This window comes from Nematolebias whitei, chromosome 5, assembly GCF_014905685.2.
Source record: "Nematolebias whitei isolate Nwh7 chromosome 5, NemWhi1, whole genome shotgun sequence".
In the NCBI taxonomy this organism is placed as follows: Eukaryota; Metazoa; Chordata; class Actinopteri; order Cyprinodontiformes; family Rivulidae; genus Nematolebias; species Nematolebias whitei.
The window spans coordinates 8,930,176-8,949,321 of NC_056502.1; the positions used below are offsets into that span (position 1 = coordinate 8,930,176).

Below are 19,146 nucleotides of genomic sequence, written 5' to 3' on the forward strand. Positions count from 1 at the left end.
ACACACACACACACACACACACACACACACACACACACACACACACAAAAAAAAAAAATCCATGTAGGGGTTCCCCTAATGGCCCCGGGGTCTTAAGCAGCCGCTTGGTTTGCTTATGCCTGGGGCCGGCCCTGCATGTAATAGTTTGGCATGCAAAAATGACGCATCCCTTTTTTATTATTTATGATATAACTCTGCTTGTTTTCCAGATTAACAGTCTGCAACAGTCATGTTCCTCCAGAAACCATATTTTAATCCTCAGACACATATTTTGACAGTTAAAATTCAGCTCACACGTTAGTGCATTTATGTCAAAGTTACATCCGACTCACTTTCTTTTAGGAATAACACACAGGTGACAAGTAAAAACTTATTGTCTCCTTGTTTTATTCTTAAAATAGTCTTAGATTAGCTAAACTTCGCAGCTGGTTTTAATGTTGCACAACCGCTGCAGAGCAGCTTTGATGGTAAATAAAATTTATTGCTTTTTGAATACCACTACTATAAATACTGGAACAGGATGCAGGACTTACTTGGCAGCTTCATTAAAGTGCTTGTCATGAAATTTGAATTTAATTAATACTTTCAAAATGCCATAAATTTTAAGGATAGAGTGCAAACCCTCCTGAATAAGAACGTTTGAAAAAAGCTGTTGAACAGAGTTTGATTTACGCCACTTTATGTGCAGAGAGGAAACTGACACGGAGCTGCTGGCTGGACATATAGAACTGTTTACAGTCGAGTTTTGTAACAGCAGGAAGAGTCGAGCCAAGTTTCCAGAGCTGGCCGAGACCAAAAACAGACCCCAGTCATAACGGACGCGACGTGTTGAGTTCAACAAGTCACACAGACTTTATACGACTTCATGACGCACTGTGGTGGTTTCCAAAAGGCTCGGAGTGAGTCTCGGGCCGCGCTTCGTCCTCCTCCATTCGTGACGTGACTTGTCTCCGATTCTGCAGCCGTGTGAATATTTCATGCAGGAGGGGGCAAAAGACTGCCAGGCCCACTCTGGGCTGGTAGGAAACAGGGATGTTGGACCTGGAGCAGTTTTTAGAGAACTCAACCTGTAATCAGGCCAAACAAAAGTGTCCAAGGAACCAAAGGAGGTAAAAATAAACCCTGGTAGTTCCCTTTCTGGACCAGCAGAGGTGAACATGTATGGGTTCTGCTGCTGCTGATACCTTTTTATTTAACACAACTAAACTTGTGGATATTTTTAATATTTAGTTACTTGGATAAATTGTGAATTCAATTACTAACGGGAGAAATTGCATTTCCTGCAGAAATGCAGTGTAAATGCTTATTGCTGAAGAACTTGCTGAAATTAGCTAAAAAAATGTTGAATTGTAGCTGAAATGAAAGAACAAGCCTTAATTAGCAGAAGAAAGCTGAACATTTTTTTAGCTGAATTAGGTTTAGCTAGCAAAAATGAGCACACAAGTTTGGAAATGAGCTTAAATAAAGCAGAAATTAGCTAAAAAAAAATAGCTGAAAAGGCAGAAAGAAACTTACCAGAAGGAAGTGGAAAGAGCTAAAATTAGTAAAACATGTGGAATTGAAAGGAGCATAACAAGCTGAAATTACCATAAAGAAGTTAATTACCGATAGGTTGAAAGTAGCAAAAAATTACCATGAAAACCTTGAATTTATCTGAAAACGGCTGAAACGAGAGAGAGAGAGAGAAAAAAAGCTAAAAATGTAGCCGAAAAGGTAGAAGAAGCTTAAGTTAGCAGAAGATAGCAGAAAGAGCTCATTGGCCCAATTAGGCTAAAAGAAGCTGAAATGAGCACAAAAAAGTGGAAATTATCTGAAAAAGGCTGAAATTAGCATAAAAGAGCTAAATAGTAGCTGGAATAGCAGAAAAAGCTTAAATGTGCAGAGATAAGTTGAATGGAGCATAACAAGATGAAATTAAAAAGTTAGAAGAAGCACAAAATGTTGTAGTTAGCAGAAAGAATCTGAAAGTAGCACAAAGCAGCTGAAAGTAGCTGAAAGTAGCTGAAAAACGTTTTAAATTGGCACAAGGAGGCTGAAAGAAGCTGAAGCAGAACAAAATGTAAAATGAGCAGTAAAAGGTTGTAAACAGATCTAAAGATGTGAAGGATGTAAAATGAGCTCAATTAATTTTCCCAGGAAAAAATGTCAGAAAAGGCTAAATATTTCAAAAAGCTAAAGTTGTACCAATACCAAAAGTCATAGGATTGTCCTGAAACAGCTGAACGTTTTGATTTATGATTGACATGGCTTGAAAACTGCAGGATGAGAAATGCGCCGAACAACACGCGGAAGAAAAATGGATCACAACGAATGCTTCATAAAGATTCACACGATAAAAAACCACCAGTTCAGTTTTCCACAAACATATTGAAACATTGTTGAAATCATAAAAATGAGACAAGTGCATTCAGAAACTTCCTTTTTTACACAGCTTTATAAACTTGCGTGCATATTTAAGGAACTCAAGTGGTTTATAGGAACTCTATTTACGTCTGTACTTTAAAGAGTTTAAAGGTTTTGAGCTCTCACACAGTTCTATGTGTGCAAAACAGAATTTAGAAAACGGTCTCCATCAGTGCTGCAACTGGCCCAGCATGTATTACAAAATAAATGCAAACTGTCGATGATTTTACGTCCTTTATTTGAATGCATGGCGGTGTAATATTGTTGCAATAAGAGCTTTAATTGTGCAGATTTGGTCACGGGAGGGAGGCAGTGGAAGAAATGTGCTTCAAACCTTGCAGACTCCGAGCACTTTTGGTTTTGTTTTGGAGACAGATTCATGTAGAGGGGTCAGCTGGGTCATTTGTAATCCAGAGTGACCTCATTAACCCAAAGAACAGCGAGTCGTATGTACAAAACACTGCTGGGGTCTTTTTAAATAACTTCTATTTGTTTTCGGCACAGTTTGTAGACCAGGACTTGCTTTCTGTCAGAGGGGAGCTCCTGTGCAGGTGTCAAAATACAACTCTTCCTGCAACAAACTTGCTCAAGGTTTGAGATAAAATATTCAAACCACACGAACACGAGCCTCCGCTACTCGGGCGAGGAAATTGAGAACCCCCGCAGATGTTGTGAGACTCTCTCGCAGACAGTGTTTGCCAACCGGTTGCCAGCTGTTGCAGCCCAGCGAGATAAGGTGGTGCATCCTGTTCGATGTCCAGATGACGCTCCGTTCAGCTGCAGATGGGTGTGGACGGCGAGCTTCGAGCTGCAGCTGAGAGGATAACGTTTGCATATCGGTCTCTGGGCGCTGAGTCAGCTTCTCTGTTCTGTTGTGCGTAAACAAGGACAACTATGAACCGGGAGGGGTGTTCATGTCATTTACAAAAGAGCTCCAAACTTTTAACAAGGAGCACATTTACATGCTTCCAAAGTGTGAGGTAAAAAAAAAAAAACGTAATTGATGGAAGTGTTGAGGACTTAAACTTCTATGTGTGGGTGTTTGGTGAGGTAATGTTTTAGGGTCTGATGAAGATTAAATATATCGTATTTGTCAACTATATTTGACTTTAGGTGAAAATAGCATCTCCCTGAATAGAACTGGATCCAAACAATATGCGTAGACTGCAAAGTTGTGTTTGTTTCAGATTATGTTTCCACATCACAACTTCCTGTTTCTCATGTAATCATTAGAAACTCGTGCCTGATAAAAATGCACATATCCCCTAATCTGCAAACAATCTTTTAGTTATAGTTAGTTTGGTTGCATTTCAGTGCAAGATTTGGACAGATGAGTTACGTGCCAAAGAATGCACGGTGGTTAGCTCTAATGCTTTTAGTGGAGGAAATAAAAACCAGGTTGCTTTCAGTCTCAGGCAGGTTTATCAGCAAACAGAAGTGTTTACGCTCGAAAACAGAAACCTTAGTGCAGGTTGTGGTTTTAGTTGGGCGTGCACTGCTGTAGTAGGCTGTCTAATCTAATGGCATTCACTTGTTCTGCACTGCCACCTGCTGGCAGCTTGGTGCAGTTTGTTTTAAATCAAGACAAAAAGCGAGTTTAATTGAATAAATTTTAAAAAAAAATGTTAGATTTTAAAAATATATTTTCTTTTACAATAATACATAACAAGCATTTTAGATCGGAGCAACTGGAAAACAGATGTGTGAAGTGAAAACGACCCACGAGTGATTTAAAAAAAAAAAAGATTTTAATGAACCAATCTGTAAAATATTAACATGAACTGTTTGTCTGTGCAGCTGAAGCCTGTTCCGCTCAGTGTGCTGACGTCCTCTCTGCATCCTCCATCAATCCTGATGATGATAAAGAGGAGGAAGAGGAGGACCTGGTGATGATCCCCTCTCCTATAGCCAGCCCTGCTATACGCTACCCCTCCTGCACCTCCCTCAACTCCACAGCTGACACCGACCCAGACGGCGGGGCAGAGGAGGACGAAGACGTGGATGATGAGGAGGGCGGCTTCCAGGATCTGGAGGGCTGCTCGATGGAAGAGAGCTGGTTCATCACCCCTCCGCCCTGCTTCACTGGCCACAGCAACCAACCAATCCTCCTGGAAACCAGCCCCCTGGAGAACCTGTTGATCGAACACCCCAGCATGTCCGTCTACGCCCATCACATCCCCCCGCGACTGGCTCTCGACCCCCTCCCACGACGCTCGATGCTCCAACCAGAACTGGACTTTTTGTCTACCAACCTGACGGCCTCAGGAGGAAAGGACAAGACGAGACTCATAGAAGGAGCTCGGCACAGGTAACGCCCGAACCTTATCATGTTTGCTTCAGTACAGAGCCTGCCTTCATCTGAGCATAATCAAGTAAATTATGTTTTACCACTTTGATTTTCTTATAGTTGCAAATTTTACATTTGAATTTTAAAGAAAATCTTTAGGGATAAGGTGCCTGATGCGGCCAAACCTCTGTTTCTAATTTATAGACAGAAGATGCTGGTAATGCTCAATTATTAGATGTAAGATAAATGTCATTATCACCTGCCATCAAAAGCTGAAGATGATAATGTTTTCTGCCTGTGTCTTTCTGACTGTTAGCAAAATAATTAATGAAACAACAATGGAGTCAACCTGATTCAAACTGGCTGCCATTGCAACATCCCGTAATAAACGCTAAAGTGGTGAAAACAGTAGATTTTACAGTTATTGTCAACACTTTGGGAGTGGAAGTATCCACAGTTGATCCCAACACACACCCTGAAGTGCTAACTGAAGATCTTGGTGTTGCCATCAACTATTACGAGTCAACTTTATCTGTTACCAAAACATCTCATTAATCGCTGGATGGATTTGATTTAAACTTTCAGGAAATAATCATAGGCTGTGCATCTTCTTGAGCAGGGTTATTCAACTAAATTGCTCAGGAGGCCACAGTGACTGAAAGCTAAGAGCTCAGGGGTCGGACATCCAGCAGTCATTGTCATTAAGTAAATTTGTTTTACATTTTAAAATCTAGTTTTATTTAAAATTAACCCATTGGTGGGCCAAATTGATCTCACCCGTGGGCCTGATTTGGCCCCTGGGCCACTAGTTGAATAGTCCTCTTCTAGAGCCAACTCAATTTAAGATGGCTGCCACGTCCAACTGAACATCTGAAACACAGGGCTGGCTATAATTCAGTCATTCTGACAAATATTGAGCTAATGGGATATGACTGTAGCTGACTGGCGATAAAACTAAAACAGCAACTGCAAAAACTCTCATAAATCAAATCCTGTTAAAATAACAATATGCTGTAAAATATCGTTTTATTTGTATAACCATGAAATTAAATACAAATAGTCCGAAGTGTATTAATAGTTCAGCGTGTTGCCGTGACAGTCTCGTATATTTTTGTTGATGTTGTAATTAAATTTACACTCCTCTAATCTGCTGTGGTTGTATCTGTGCTGCCCCCTGCAGGCCGGAGGTGTCAGTTGTGCAGCACCGCTCCAGCCTCCACTCCACCTGCTACACCGCAGCGCTCTCTGATCCCACCCGCCTTCTGCAGCAGCGAGCAGGTAACGCCACCCAACGCGCCCAGTCCCTGTCCCGTAAGGCCCTGCGCCGCCTCAACCTGCTGCGACCCCCGAAGCCTGGCATCGTGCACCTGCACCAACCCACCCAGAGGCACCTCAACTTCTGAAAGGTCCTGATTTTACCGTCATCATCATCATCACCCTCAGCACAGATTGGGAATTGTAACACTGGCCTTTCACAAACACTCACCTCGTGCTCTCGATTTATCAAGAAACAAACACCAGCAGCCAGATCATCCGCCACAGACGACCGTCCAGATCTGTCCCGAACAGGAACTGTGGCTTTTTTTTTCTTCTGTATCAGGTTTAAAGGCCAGTGAACATTATCATCCTGCCTTTCATCCATCCTTTCTTTTAAAATTTGCTACGAAGAAGGGATGCGAAAAAAAGTAATGATGTACACCCACTCCCTCTTTATGTCCAATCACAGAGTAAGACGTGTCATGTGACTCATGACCTCTCACTCGTACCTTTTCTTTAGTTGTTCCGTACCAACGTGTTAGAATCGACGCTGTAGGTCACTTTATTCAGAGGCAGGTTCATGGCGCAGCAGGACGGTCCAGTGGTGTCATTTCAGATTGATGGTTGTCTAACTGAGCAGCTTGATAAGGCAGTTGAGGCGTTATTACTTTGAATATGAACAGAAAAAACTGTGGAAGGTGCTTCAGCTTCCTCAGTGCAGGACTGTCGTGACGAAGGCTTTAAGCTTTAGAAAAGTGCCAATATCTGCTGGTTGGACATGCGTGGTGCTGTAGGTGGAAATCAAAATCTTAAAAGAGAGGAGCTTGCCTTTAATCTTCAGACAATAATCATTGTTCATTTTGCTTTTTGTTTTGGACGAGTTCATGCATTTCACAAAAGGGCGGGGTACGTTTACGGTTTAAGATGTTAAAAGGACAGCTTTTCATGTCTGAAACACTTTTAAAGTGCAATACTCTGCCTCGCTGCCCAACATCAATCCAGATGTTCAGATGCTGCATCACAAGCGTTCCCGTGAGACTAGAGGCCGTACAAACTGAAAAACAGGAGTTTAGACAGAATTGGACACTCTGCTCTTTCAGTTTAAACACGTTTCTGCTTTTCAACAGTCACGTATCATGATTTTTTTTTACAGATCGCTTTTTCTTTTAAATTGACCTCAGGATTTCTTATAAATCTGAAACTAGGGATGCACGATATTGGATTTTTGTCCGATATCCAATATGTTAAAACTTATTTAGCCAATAACCGATACCAATACCGATATTTTTTCCCCTAGACCTACTTCCAGAGACTACACAGCTTTCTCTGCTGTGGGATTAAAATTTTACATTATTCTGCACAGTCTTTGTCAGTTTGGCCTGCTACCAAATGCAGATGACAAAAAGGGGGCTGAAAATGATGTAACACTACAACTTGGATTATGTTTAATGTCAAATTTATTCATGACATTTACTCTCTCTAACACAGTGACAACACTTGAACAGTGCAAATTTGCAAATTTTCACAAATCTAAACTCAACGGAACGCGTGATGTCATGTCGTTGTGCTGGCGCTGCAGGCGTCCTTGTCACTGGGTTGTCATAGAAAAACACCTTTTTTTTTATCGGTGAGTTATTTTGATGGAATGGTCGATGTCCGCTACTTAACTTCATCGCTAATATCTGCCGATACCGATAATATTGTGCATTCCTATCTGAACCCACGATGGTTATAAAAAAACAACAACCCAACAATGCATAATTAACGTACCTATGCTAGAATAGTTTTAAGAATGTAACTCCTTAATGTCCCATGTTTTGAGATCTTCAGCACTACTGTTTTGCGCACCCTCTGCAGCACTGACTGAACCTGCTTCTGACGTTATGATTCAATACTTTTCACCTTTTTAAACAGTGTAAAAGACTAAAAATAATGGGTTGAATATCACTAAATGCCTTGTTTGAACAGTAGCTGTTAGAAGAATAGAAATTTCACAAAAATGTATTTAAAAATAAACAAACTTCCAAAATACTTTTTTTTTTTTTTTTTTTTTTGTAAAGGAAAAAACAACAACAACAAAGTACATATCAGTATGAAGTTGTACGCATCTATAACTTGTTGCTTTGGTATGTGTGGTCATGGTTGTGTGCAGTTTGTTGCATGGTTTGTAGAGTTGTGTTCGCGTTACGACGTTGGAAAAAAAAAATGTCTTTTTTGTGCGTTTCAAAATGAATCTGCAGTCCACTTCTCAGGGTCGCAACCAATCACCTTTACACTTTAGAAAAATGCAGATTTACTTGACGGCTGATGATTTTATTTTTTCTTCTTGTTTCTGTTTGTAATGTTCACGCTCAGACTTTTCCAGCTCCCTCTCTGCGAGCTCTTCCTCGTGAAAATGTGAGAATGACTCGTTTTCAGTCCGAGGACTGGGGAAATTGAACCGTCTCAATTGTTGGGAATCTTTTTTGAAGACGCAGAAGAACTGTTGGTCTTTTTCATAAACGTAATATTTATATATTTTTCTTCTCTCATGTGTACGTAACATTGTTTTAGGGATGTACTTAATGCTAATACTTTTTCAACTGTTCTAGTTTCCATGCTAAGATAGTTACATTTTTGTTAGTTATATTTAAACAAAAATAAATAATAAGTTGTAGCCTTTTTTTCTAGTTTATAAAATGATTATTTTTGTGTTTAAGAGTTCTTGGCCTCGTTGCTCCGAACCCTCGGAACACTTTCCTTGTTTTACTTTGTCTTCTGAAAGCTGAGGCAAATAAATATTCAGAATAATGTCAAGTTTTGGCGACATTTTGCTTCGAATATTGAGAAAAATATTGTTTCATCTACATTTGACATTTGCGTGTTTTTAGTTTGTTGAAAATGTAACAAACTAACTTTGCTGGCTTTTATTTTGAAAGAAAATAACTTCAAACTATAATTTCCAGTGTTCTGGACAAGGGCTCTGACTTAACCGTTTTTGATTTACTTAAAGCAAAATGTTATTTGAATGTAGTTCAAATGAAGAATGTCAAAAATAAAGTCAGTCAGATTAAAAACACATTTTGAGGCTCAGAAATCAACCGACAACTTCAAAATAAAACCTTTTTGTAGCGTGGACTTTACGGTTTAGTTCATGTTGATGAAACTGTAGCATGGATAAAAGAAAAAAGTGGTTTTTACTTGTATGTACGGTTTGCTGTAAATAACGCAATGGTTGAGTTGGCCTTTAGTGTATTTAAGCTTTTTGTTTTATTCTCAACTGTAATAACTGATGATGTTTTATGTTACAATGTTTGAGAAGAGATGTGTGTTCGAGGCTCCTCCTGCCGGCAGGAGCTTTAAAAGTTTAGTGTTTCTTTCTGTTCTCAGCTTTCATCATCAATCAAACAGGGATTTCTAGAGTTTATGTTCAATGCCTTGAAATCTGTGGATCACGTGCCTTCCAGGTTAAACTGTAATGACAATGCATCGATGAAGAACTTGAACTTTTTCTCCCTCTCTCTTTTGTTTTTAATGTTTCAATCAAACGTAAAGGGATTAAAAATATACACATGAGACGTCAGAAACGAACTATGCATCGCTCGGAAGAAGCTTCTTCACTTTCGCCGCCGCCGTCCGCCCAGCCTGAGAACAGCTTTTCTAATGACTCGACAAACCAGACAGAACGATGTAGCAAAACCTCTTCTTTTTATTTGAACGTGTGACGATTACTGTGTGGCATTCATATTTTCTTTGTTTCACCAAGTGTTAGACATTTGTGTTTTTGTGTAGTTTACTGGAAAAATACAGCACTTTGCCAAAAAGAGGGGGGGAAAAAGTGTAATTTTAGGATTAACTTTGTTAACGTTTGTCTGTTTTGCTTGTTTGTATATTGGATGTATAACAAATTGATTAACACTGTTTGGATGTCAGAAACAAGAGCAAAAAATGATGTTGATGAAAGAGCGGGGTCATCTGTTTTCGAACTGTAATAGTTATTACATGTGATCTCTTATTAGCCTTTAATAAATGGTTTCATACACAAAGTCCTGTCTATTTTCTGTGCTGTCATTTATAATGCAGGTGTTTATAATAATAATCATTTTATTTAAAAAGCGCCTTTCTTGACACCCAAGGACACTTTACAGTAAGAACAAAGATCAACAGGAATAAATTACATACAGAATATAAAATACATACAGAATATAAAATACAGCAAAGTTAAGGATAAGTGAGTCTAAAGAGATGTGTTTTCAGAGCAGTCTTGAATATAGAAAGAGAGGTGGTGTTTCTTAAGTCAGGGGGTAGAGAGTTCCAGAGATGAGGGGCAGAGCAGGTGAAGGCCCTGCTCCCCATGGTGGAGAGGCGGGCAGAGGGTTCATGGAGGTGTAGTGAAGAGGAGGATCTGAGAGAGCGAGAGGGGATGGAGATGTGTAGGAGGTCAGATAGGTACGGAGGGGCAAGGTTGTGGATAGCTTTGAAAGTGAGAAGAAGAATTTTGAAGACGATGTGTGATTTAACCGGGAGCCAGTGGAGCTGCTGCAGGACTGGAGTGATGTGGTTATAGGAGGAGGTTTGAGTGATGACACGGGCAGCTGAGTTCTGGACCAATTGCAGCTTCTGGAGAGATTTGTTGGGGAGGCCATAAAGAAGGGAGTTGCAGTAGTCAATCCGAGAAGTCACAAGACAGTGAACAAGGATGGCTGTGGAGCGGGGTGTGAGAGAAGGGCGGAGACGGTTAATATTTCGGAGATGGAAATAGGCAGACCAAGTGACAGTGTTGATGTGTGAAGTGAAGGAGAGAGTGGTGTCGAGGATGACACCAAGACTCTTGAACTGAGGCGAGGGGGATAGCAGAGAGTTGTTAAGGGGGATGAGAAGATTATCTGATTTTGAGAGAGTTTTTGGTACAGACAAGAATGATTTCTGTTTTGTTACTGTTTAGTTGTAGAAAATTGTTAGAAAACCAGTGATTTAGCTCATTGAGACAGTCGGTGAGGATGGAGGGTGGGTGGGTGGAGTTTGGTTTTGTTGATAGGTAGAGCTGTGTGTCATCAGCATAACAGTGAAAATGGACACCAAATTTACGGAAGATGTGACCTAGAGGAAGGAGGTAATTGATGAAGAGGAGGGGTCCGAGGACAGAGCCTTAGGGGACACCCGTGGAGACGGGGGAAGACTGGGAACGAAAGGATTTGAGCTGAATGAATTGAGTGCGGTCAGAGAGATATGATTTGAACCAGTCTAACGGAGTACCCGAGATGCCAATGGAGGTTAGTCTGTTGAGGAGGATAGAATGACAGATTGTGTCGAAGGCAGAACTTAGATCCAGAATTATGCTGTGAAATAACAGAAATACAACCTGCAATTACCTAATTATAACTAGAAAAGATGGCAAAATGGGTAAAAACTACCAGAATGCTATTGTCATTACTTATTTTTATTATGCGTTTCTTTGAAAGGCTAAACAGTGACAATGTTTTAATTGCTACTGTCTGGAGATGTTGTTTCTAGAGTTAGCAAAATATCTCATTAACCAGTGGATAGGTTTTATGAACAGCTGCAACTGATTATGAACTGAAATCTGTTCAGTTTTGCATAAAAAGTGCTAAAACCGGGTGTGGTTGTAACTGAGAGTCGTTCCCAAAAGCTTTGCCTCACACTATTGATGTTAGCTGTGTCTGTCGTTAATGAAATATTTCATAAACCAATGGACAGATTACGGTGAGACTAAAAAAGTAGTCCTTGGTTGTGCATCTAAAACCTGTTAACATTTGCAACCCAATTCAAGATGGCTACCACAGCTAACCCAAAACAAAACATGACAATAAGTCAGTAAATGTTATAGATAACTATAATAGATAATAGCTAATAGTCATTAATAACACTAACTCTGAGTACTAATACATCTGTCCCATGAAATCATGGAAAACAACACAAGAATCCACTTCTATGTTCTTCAGTTTTTGCTGAGAGGTAGATATATTTGTAGTAAATCTTTAAATTATGTTTATCAAACAAAACCCCAAAGAGAAGTTCATCTTTTTTTTTTTTTGTTTGTTGGTTAAAAGCTGAACTTAATGCTCATCTGAGCAGCTGGCTTCCCTGCAGCTGTTTGACAGCACCTCCCACGTGCTCGCTGTGTTTACATTTTCGAACTCGGCACGCGGTTTACAGCCCGACCCTCTCATTGGCTCGACGTCACAGACGCCACGCCCACAGGCGGGATCCGTACCCGGAAGAAGTTACGGTATCGTTTTAAGAATCAACTAAATCTCCATAGAACAACTGTGCGCACGAGGGTTTTTCATGTGTAGTGATTCCCAAACGTGTCTCGAATCGTTAAAACTCAGCCGCAAAGTACGGAAACGGTTGTTTACGTCGCAGACCGTTGATGCGACTCGGTGTCCGTTAGAAATGAATGCAGATTTAGCTAAACCGCCCAGAATACCCCGCTGATCGGCGCCGATCGCTTACAGCAACTTACTAAAAAGCGGAGTCGCGTAAATTAGCTTCGTTCGATCCGCTCCGTGAGGGCCATTTCTGCTAATCGCCGCTCGGATTTGAACATTTAGCGCGTTTATGTTAACCGGGAACGAGCATGCGCAGTGGCGCCCGCAGGCAGACGCGGATATAAGGATTGGCGCCACAGCTGATGCAGTCATTCATTCTTCATAGAAGAGGTAAGACAGACCTGCTGCTGACAGCCGCAACAGATAGATGTTTTTAAATCCGTTTTTAATCTTCCTGCCGTCTTCATCGCGACCTTTCCTTTGTTTTAAATCATATTTGTACTAAGGAAGTTTGTACAATTGTGTTATATTGATGGGGGGGGAAAGATACTATCTGTAGCTTTGACTCAGACTAAACTTAACTTTTACACAAGCAGAACAATCTGCCACACTTCTGTGTGACTTTATGTTTTTATCCTGACCGTGTGTTTTGGTCGATAACTGTAACATCGAGCTGTTTGTGCAAACATCCGGGCTTTAAATCGTGATCAACTTGATCCAACTGCGCCTAAATCAACCTGGTACCAACTTCAGATGCGTTTGCGTGCTAATACTGTACGTGACCAGTTGATCTGTAAGTTGGGGTGGAGGGTTAACCAGTTACTGATGACCTAGTTAGCAGTAACCGGGCTCGGTTTGCTAATCCCAGTAGCTCCGCTCCTCACGTCAGCTTCGCTTTAGTCCCAGTTTAATCGACTTTAATGGCGCCTGGCGGTCTTGGAAACAGTCCTCACTGACTTATGTGGTGTTTGAGGGCATATCCCAGCAGTTTATACCAGTTTGAAGTCGGTGTGGCTCGTGTGGTACTGGTTTTCCCTCGCAGGCTGAGCTCGTGAGAGGCTGGACTCGAATCCTCCCGCTTCTTGCGTTGTGGAAATTGGCGCGTCTTTGAGTTTCAAACGTCAATAAAAGCTCGAAATGGGTCGATTTCAAAGATCCCGAGCGCGCCCGAGACGATCGCAGACGTGCGGCTCGTGGCTCGAGTCGATCATTTAGAGCTGCGTTGTTGTATTTTATAAGTTTTTTTTGTCTGAAGCCGAGCGAGAGCTTCTTCGCCCCCCTTTTCCCTCCGAGGCTGCAGCTGCCGTCGTAGCAGCTCGCACAACTTGACGGATAGTTTCGATCATATTTATCGCTTTGACAAACTTTGACTCCTCTTGTTGCTGGAGAGGAGATCGATGTTCGCATGTGCTCGTTCAGCTCGGGTTCAAGTTTGCTGTGGGTTTTCTCGAGGGGCTTTTTTTGTGTGCCTGGAATGGGGACAAGCTAACGCTAGTCCCAGTTTCATAGATGAGATCTTCAGCTTGAAGTGATGAAAAAGCTTCACCTACAGGAGGATCTTGATCACATTATTCTAGTTGGGTTTTTTTTTTAGCCACTTTTTTTTCAAGGTAACATGTGCACTCCTAGATTTCAACTTAACATTAGCTCATTTTTATTCATACAAGCTCATAAATAGCACTCTGGTGTTTTTAAGTGTAACACTTTCTAAAGCTGAGCACCGTTTTTTTATTAATTGTTCTTTGTTTATTTGCAGGGGCTGTAATTAAAGTTGGCACCATGTCCAGACGCAGGTAAGCAGAAGCGCTTTAATGGGCCTTTGCAGAGAATAGTTTATTATAAGTCGGCTGTAGTGCCCGCCACCGAAAGGTAAAGGCGGGTGATAATGTTTTAGACGTTCTCGTAAAACATTCAGAACATAATCGTTGGACTTCTAGGACTTTTTTTAAATATTTTGAAATCGCAACTCACGACGGCTGCCATAGCCAACTGGCTTTAGAAAACACACAAAAAATGGCTATAATCTGGTCAATTTTACAGATATTCTGCTCAAACATGATCTGGCGGTAGCTCAGGTTAATTCGCAACACGTAGTCTGAGCACGACTTATCGCTCTAGATCTTTGCTCCAGATTTTACCGTCGTGTTCAAGCCGACCTTGTTCGTCAAAGTATTTCGCAAATCACTGACGAAATCTCTTTGAAACGTAGACAATAAAATTCAAGATGGCCGCCACAGTAGCCAACACAGGAGTGGCAATTACCAAAGTGTGGATCCACACAAACTGTACAAAAAAAGTGAATCCAAAGATGAAACTTAAGAATAATTTCTGAATACTATTCATCAGATAAGGAGCTTATAGTCTATGATAGTAACTAATACACACAAATGTGTACAATTTAATTGGTAGTAGGTATGAAGACCACAATGCAGTGCAAAATACAGACTGAGCATGTGCATTGGTAGCTTTATGCGCTTGTGCATGCAAAAGTCATTTTCAAAGTTTTGCCAAGACAACGTGACCACAGGCAAAATGCATTCCAAGCGATAAGTAATTTAATAGATTAAATTTATTTTTGCGGCGGTGACATAAATGCTGCAGAAATATTTTCATTTTCAACTTGCAACAAAATTTGTGACGATGAGAAATTTCAATTGTGTTCAACCTCCTAATTTCTGAATGTTTCATGTGTTTTTCATAAGCAAATTAAAGATTGTTTTATTTTTATTTCAGCGTTCGCATGACACTTCAAGCCAGAGATTCTAATACGCCCCAACCGACAGTCCGACCCCCTCTGAAGAAGAGAAAGTCAGAGGTTTGTCCAGCTGCTCTAATTATTATTTAGCCCTTTATCACTTTTATAGCAGTTTGATTTAACAGTCACCTTTTTTTTTTTCAGCCTTCTAAGAAAAAGCTACAACCTGCTGCCAAAAAACAAAACTATGAAATACAGGTAAGTGTTTCTAGACGCCCTCGGCTCTGAACTTATTGTGTGTGTTTATAACTGATAAGACTTCAGTCCAGAATGTGTTGCTAGTTTATTATCTGTTGTTTGAAAGCCCACCCTTCTGCTTATGAATTCAGCATTTTTGTTTATATTTTATAAACCTATAACCAGCAGAAAATCATCTAAAAAGCATTTATTTTGCTTGATTTGGTCAGTTGCATGAAGGCACTTGTGTAGCATTGTGAGTGGTCATGCAGTACTCGCTTTGAACACAAGGGGTCACTGTTTGTCTAATTTTAAACAACAGCACATTTATTACAAGTTTATGCTGTCCTATTCCTAAACTGTTTAAAACACCACGTGCCATGAGTAAGAAAGAAGTAACTTTTAACCATTAGAGATTTAGGGATACTTACCCTACATTTATTAGCATTAAAAATAACTTGTTTTTCTTGCCTTTCCTGTCAGATCAGTGATCTTTTCTGTGAGACTCTTTTATTTCAAGTTCAGTGTGTTTTGTTTTTCCAGAAGTGCTGGTTGGAGGATGGTGCAAGTCCATGCGTTCTCATTGAAACTCCCCACAAAGAGCTGCAGCCCTCTGACTCATCCAGTTTTAAACAGTACAGATTCAAGAATCTTTTCATCAAGGCCTCCCCGATCCCATGTCTCAGGTAAGAGGAGTCTATCTCGTCCCGAGTCGTCCTGTTTTGTTTGCCGGCCGATACTCCGCCTATTTGAGCTCGTTTACTTTTGAATTGAACACTTGATTTTAGTCAAGTGTGAGTTGATCAGGTTTCAGTGCAGGCAGGTCCCTGATCCGTTACTGCGGTCTGTTAAGTGATTAGCTATTGTCTTTTAATCATAGGAGTGAAATGAGAAACCATTCAAACAAATAAAAAGATCCACTCTTAAGTCGGCAAAAGGTTAAAGTTGTTTTTTTTTGTTTTGCAGCTGGGCAAGTTCAGACGATGTATGGATAAAAATGCTCAACAAGGAGCTGAAGTATGTTCACGATAAAGGCTACCTGCAGCGGCACCCCAAGCTGCAGCCCAAGATGAGGGCGATCTTGTTGGACTGGCTCCTGGAGGTGGGTTGTCGCAAAGAACTCAATTTGGTTTCAGTTTTTTTCAGCTTTTAATTAAATTTATGCACAGTCGGCGCAGGAAAACTGAAAATGTCTGCGTCTTTGTGCAGGTGAGCGAGGTGTACAACCTCCACAGGCAAACGGCGTACCTCGCCCAGGACTACTTCGACCGCTTCATGCTGACCCAGGAGGACGTCAGCAAAGATCTCCTGCAGCTCATCGGCATCACGGCGCTCTTCATCGCCTCAAAGATAGAAGTGAGTCTCACCATCACGTGCACTCGACTCCAAAACGAGCAGGTTGTGTTTTTTTGTTCAAACTCATCAGACGTATCTGATTACTATTATTTTTTCTTCCTTCAGGAAATCTATCCTCCTAAAATCTGCGAGTTTGCCTACGTCACAGACGGAGCGTGCGACATGTGGGACATCCAGCGCATTGAGCTCCAGATATTAAAGGTACGGAAACGTGTTTTAATGTTCACCATATTTCATTTGCACGTTGTACAGTCCACGCTGGTTCTGCGCACCTGCCTTTTTGTGTTGACGTGACTGTCCTCCTGCAGGCGTTGGACTGGAACTTGTGTCCAGAGACGCCCATCTCCTGGTTGAAGCTGTATGCTCAGGTGGAAGCCCAGAAGGATGGAGAGAACTTCCTGGAGCCTCAGTTCTGTCAGGAAACGTACATCCAGATTACCCAGGTGCCCCGTTTGTTCTTTATCGCAGTAAACCTCCGTAGATGGGACGCTGTAGCTGATCTTTGTCTCGTCTTTTTCAGCTGTTGGATCTGTGCATGATGGACGTCGGCTCGTTGGACTTCAGCTACAGTGTTCTCGCTGCTGCTGCCTTCTGCCACTTCTCTTCTTTTGACGTTGTTCATAAAGTCTCAGGTTTGTTCTCCTTCAGTGTCGTTCCCCCGTTTTTTGTTCCAATGTTTGAGCTGAGAACAAGTTTCTTCATGTTCTTCCCGTTTGTTTTTCAGGCTTGACGTGGGACGGTGTTTTTCCTTGTTATCAGTGGATGAGTCCCTTCATGGAGACGCTGCGTTCGGAAGACGAACCTCAACTCAAGAACTTCCCCAAAGTGAAAAGTGACGACAGACACAACATCCAGACACACGTGGCCTATCTGGACCTGCTGGTGAGACGGAGGAATAAAACACTTTTCAATGAGATTAAATTTGTCGTTTATCTTGTGACTAAACTATACATCTTAAAACGGTATTTATTGTTGAAAGCGTTTTTTTTTTTCCCCTAGTTCCTAACAAAGACAAATATTTAGGTTTAAAATCGAAAAGCTAATTTAGGCGAAACAAATTATTAGTTTTTTAATTGACTCATAAATGCCAAAGTGCACGGAGCTAAAATGGAGAGCGTGGCTGTCGTGGATTAATTAACACATACATTAGTCCCTCGTTTATTGCAGGGGTTACATTCCAGACCCCCCCGCCCCGTGCAATAAGTGACAGCCAGTGAAGTAGCGACGTTGTATTTATTTTAGTATTTATTCATATTAAGGCGTTAAACTCTTGCATTGTTCTAAACTCTGAAGCCCACGTCATTTTACCAACATGCGTACGGTACTGGATCTGTAGCTACTACATTTTATTCTCCAGAACAGCAGCAGCTCGGTTCTGCTTCGGCAGACTTACCCTGCCGGTTCTGGTCGGCTCTCTGGCTCGCGGTGGTCCCGGTCCATCTGGCGCCTCCCGCTCGTAAGTCCTTGTGGGCCGGCATGCAGCGCTCAGATTCACCGATGAGTCTGGAGGTCCGGTTCGGTGTCCACTGGGTGCTGAAGTCACTGTGAACAAGAACCAAACTTTTTGAGCTCAGTATTTACCCAATTTACTTCTACCGTATTTCAGCAGAAGGCAATGGGGCTTCTGGGAAATGTAGTCGTTTTGAGTGGTGATGCAGTGTAGGCTTATTGAGAGAAAACTACAAAATGGCGGCGCCTGTCCAAAGTATTTTTTTTTTTTCCCCGTTTAACTTTTTACTGTACCGTGTCCAGTACTGTCCCAGTCACATGAGTAATATTAAAGTTGACAATCGTGTACAATTTATTTTATTTTTCTCGTGTACAATCTCACTTTGAAAAACCGCAAAATAGCGAGTTCGCAAAAGTCAAACCACGAAGTAGTGAGGGACTACTGTACATCATTTGCAACACATTGCACAGCATCTATGAAATTAATTTTGGTTTTGAAAGGCCATCTTGGACGGTCGTCAAACACACTATAATTCTTCAAAGCGTTAAACGTGTTTGTGGATTTCTTTCTCCGTGTCCAGCATTAAACTCGTGTTTTCCGTCCTGCAGAGGAAAGCTCAGGAGCGTCAGGTTGACGCCCCAGATTGTCAGCTGTCGCCTGTTGCCGTGGGAACAGTCCTCACCCCGCCCAGCAGCGCAGAGAAATCTGTTAGTCCCTGAAGAGATGCTGCCAGCAGGACGCGCTACCTCGATCTCACTGAAAAGGACGCCATCTTGGCAAACGACAGACCAAAAGTTTTTCTTTTTATATTTATTTTAATTTTTTTCATTGCTTGTCAACACTAAGCTCAGAGTTCTGGTAAAAGACGGGACCAGTCGATGAAAACTTTCAGTCTGATTCTTCACTGGGAAATCTTTTTGTATTTTCTTTTGAGATTTTCTTATTTTTTTAACTCCAGTGCTCAGACTGATTTTTATTTTAAGTATTTTATGAAGTATTATATTGGTCTGAACTAGCTGCAGCTGTCTGTAAAACTAATGTTTTACCGGACCGACCTCTGCGTGGTCATGAGGTCTAAACCCGGCCGATCCGATCGCCTCGTTTTCAGCACGGTTCAGGTTCGTGAGGAAACTCCAGACCTGGGTGGCGTCACTTGGGAATCTCACTGGTGCTCTTAAAAACCGAGGCG

General features: G+C 41.4%; 2 protein-coding genes across 2 annotated transcripts in view; both read left to right on the forward strand.

The window, feature by feature from the left end:
* Nucleotides 1-6,973, forward strand: part of tp53inp1 (tumor protein p53 inducible nuclear protein 1) — a 10,951-nt gene extending 3,978 nt beyond the window's left edge. The window contains exons 3-4 of the mRNA XM_037676788.1: nucleotides 4,201-4,711; nucleotides 5,871-6,973. Of these exons, the coding sequence (XP_037532716.1) occupies nucleotides 4,201-4,711; nucleotides 5,871-6,093 (734 nt within the window). The 3' untranslated portion in view covers nucleotides 6,094-6,973. The remainder of the gene's footprint in view (nucleotides 1-4,200; nucleotides 4,712-5,870) is intronic.
* Nucleotides 6,974-13,998: 7,025 nt separating this feature from the next.
* Nucleotides 13,999-18,676, forward strand: ccne2 (cyclin E2). Its single transcript, XM_037676789.1, has 11 exons — nucleotides 13,999-14,012; nucleotides 14,953-15,034; nucleotides 15,119-15,172; nucleotides 15,695-15,837; nucleotides 16,118-16,253; nucleotides 16,361-16,507; nucleotides 16,613-16,708; nucleotides 16,816-16,950; nucleotides 17,028-17,139; nucleotides 17,232-17,389; nucleotides 18,566-18,676. The coding sequence occupies exons 1-11, from the start codon at nucleotides 13,999-14,001 to the stop codon at nucleotides 18,674-18,676; spliced, it is 1,188 nt and encodes a 395-aa protein (XP_037532717.1).
* Nucleotides 18,677-19,146: the final 470 nt, after the last annotated feature.

What these genes read in the sequence shown, in the direction of transcription:
- ccne2 (XM_037676789.1), top strand. An exon ending in TCCCCGATCCCATGTCTCAG is followed by an intron (nt 15,838 to 16,117) that starts GTAAGAGGAGTC and finishes TTTGTTTTGCAG; the next exon opens with CTGGGCAAGTTCAGACGATG. An exon ending in TTGAGCTCCAGATATTAAAG is followed by an intron (nt 16,709 to 16,815) that starts GTACGGAAACGT and finishes GTCCTCCTGCAG; the next exon opens with GCGTTGGACTGGAACTTGTG.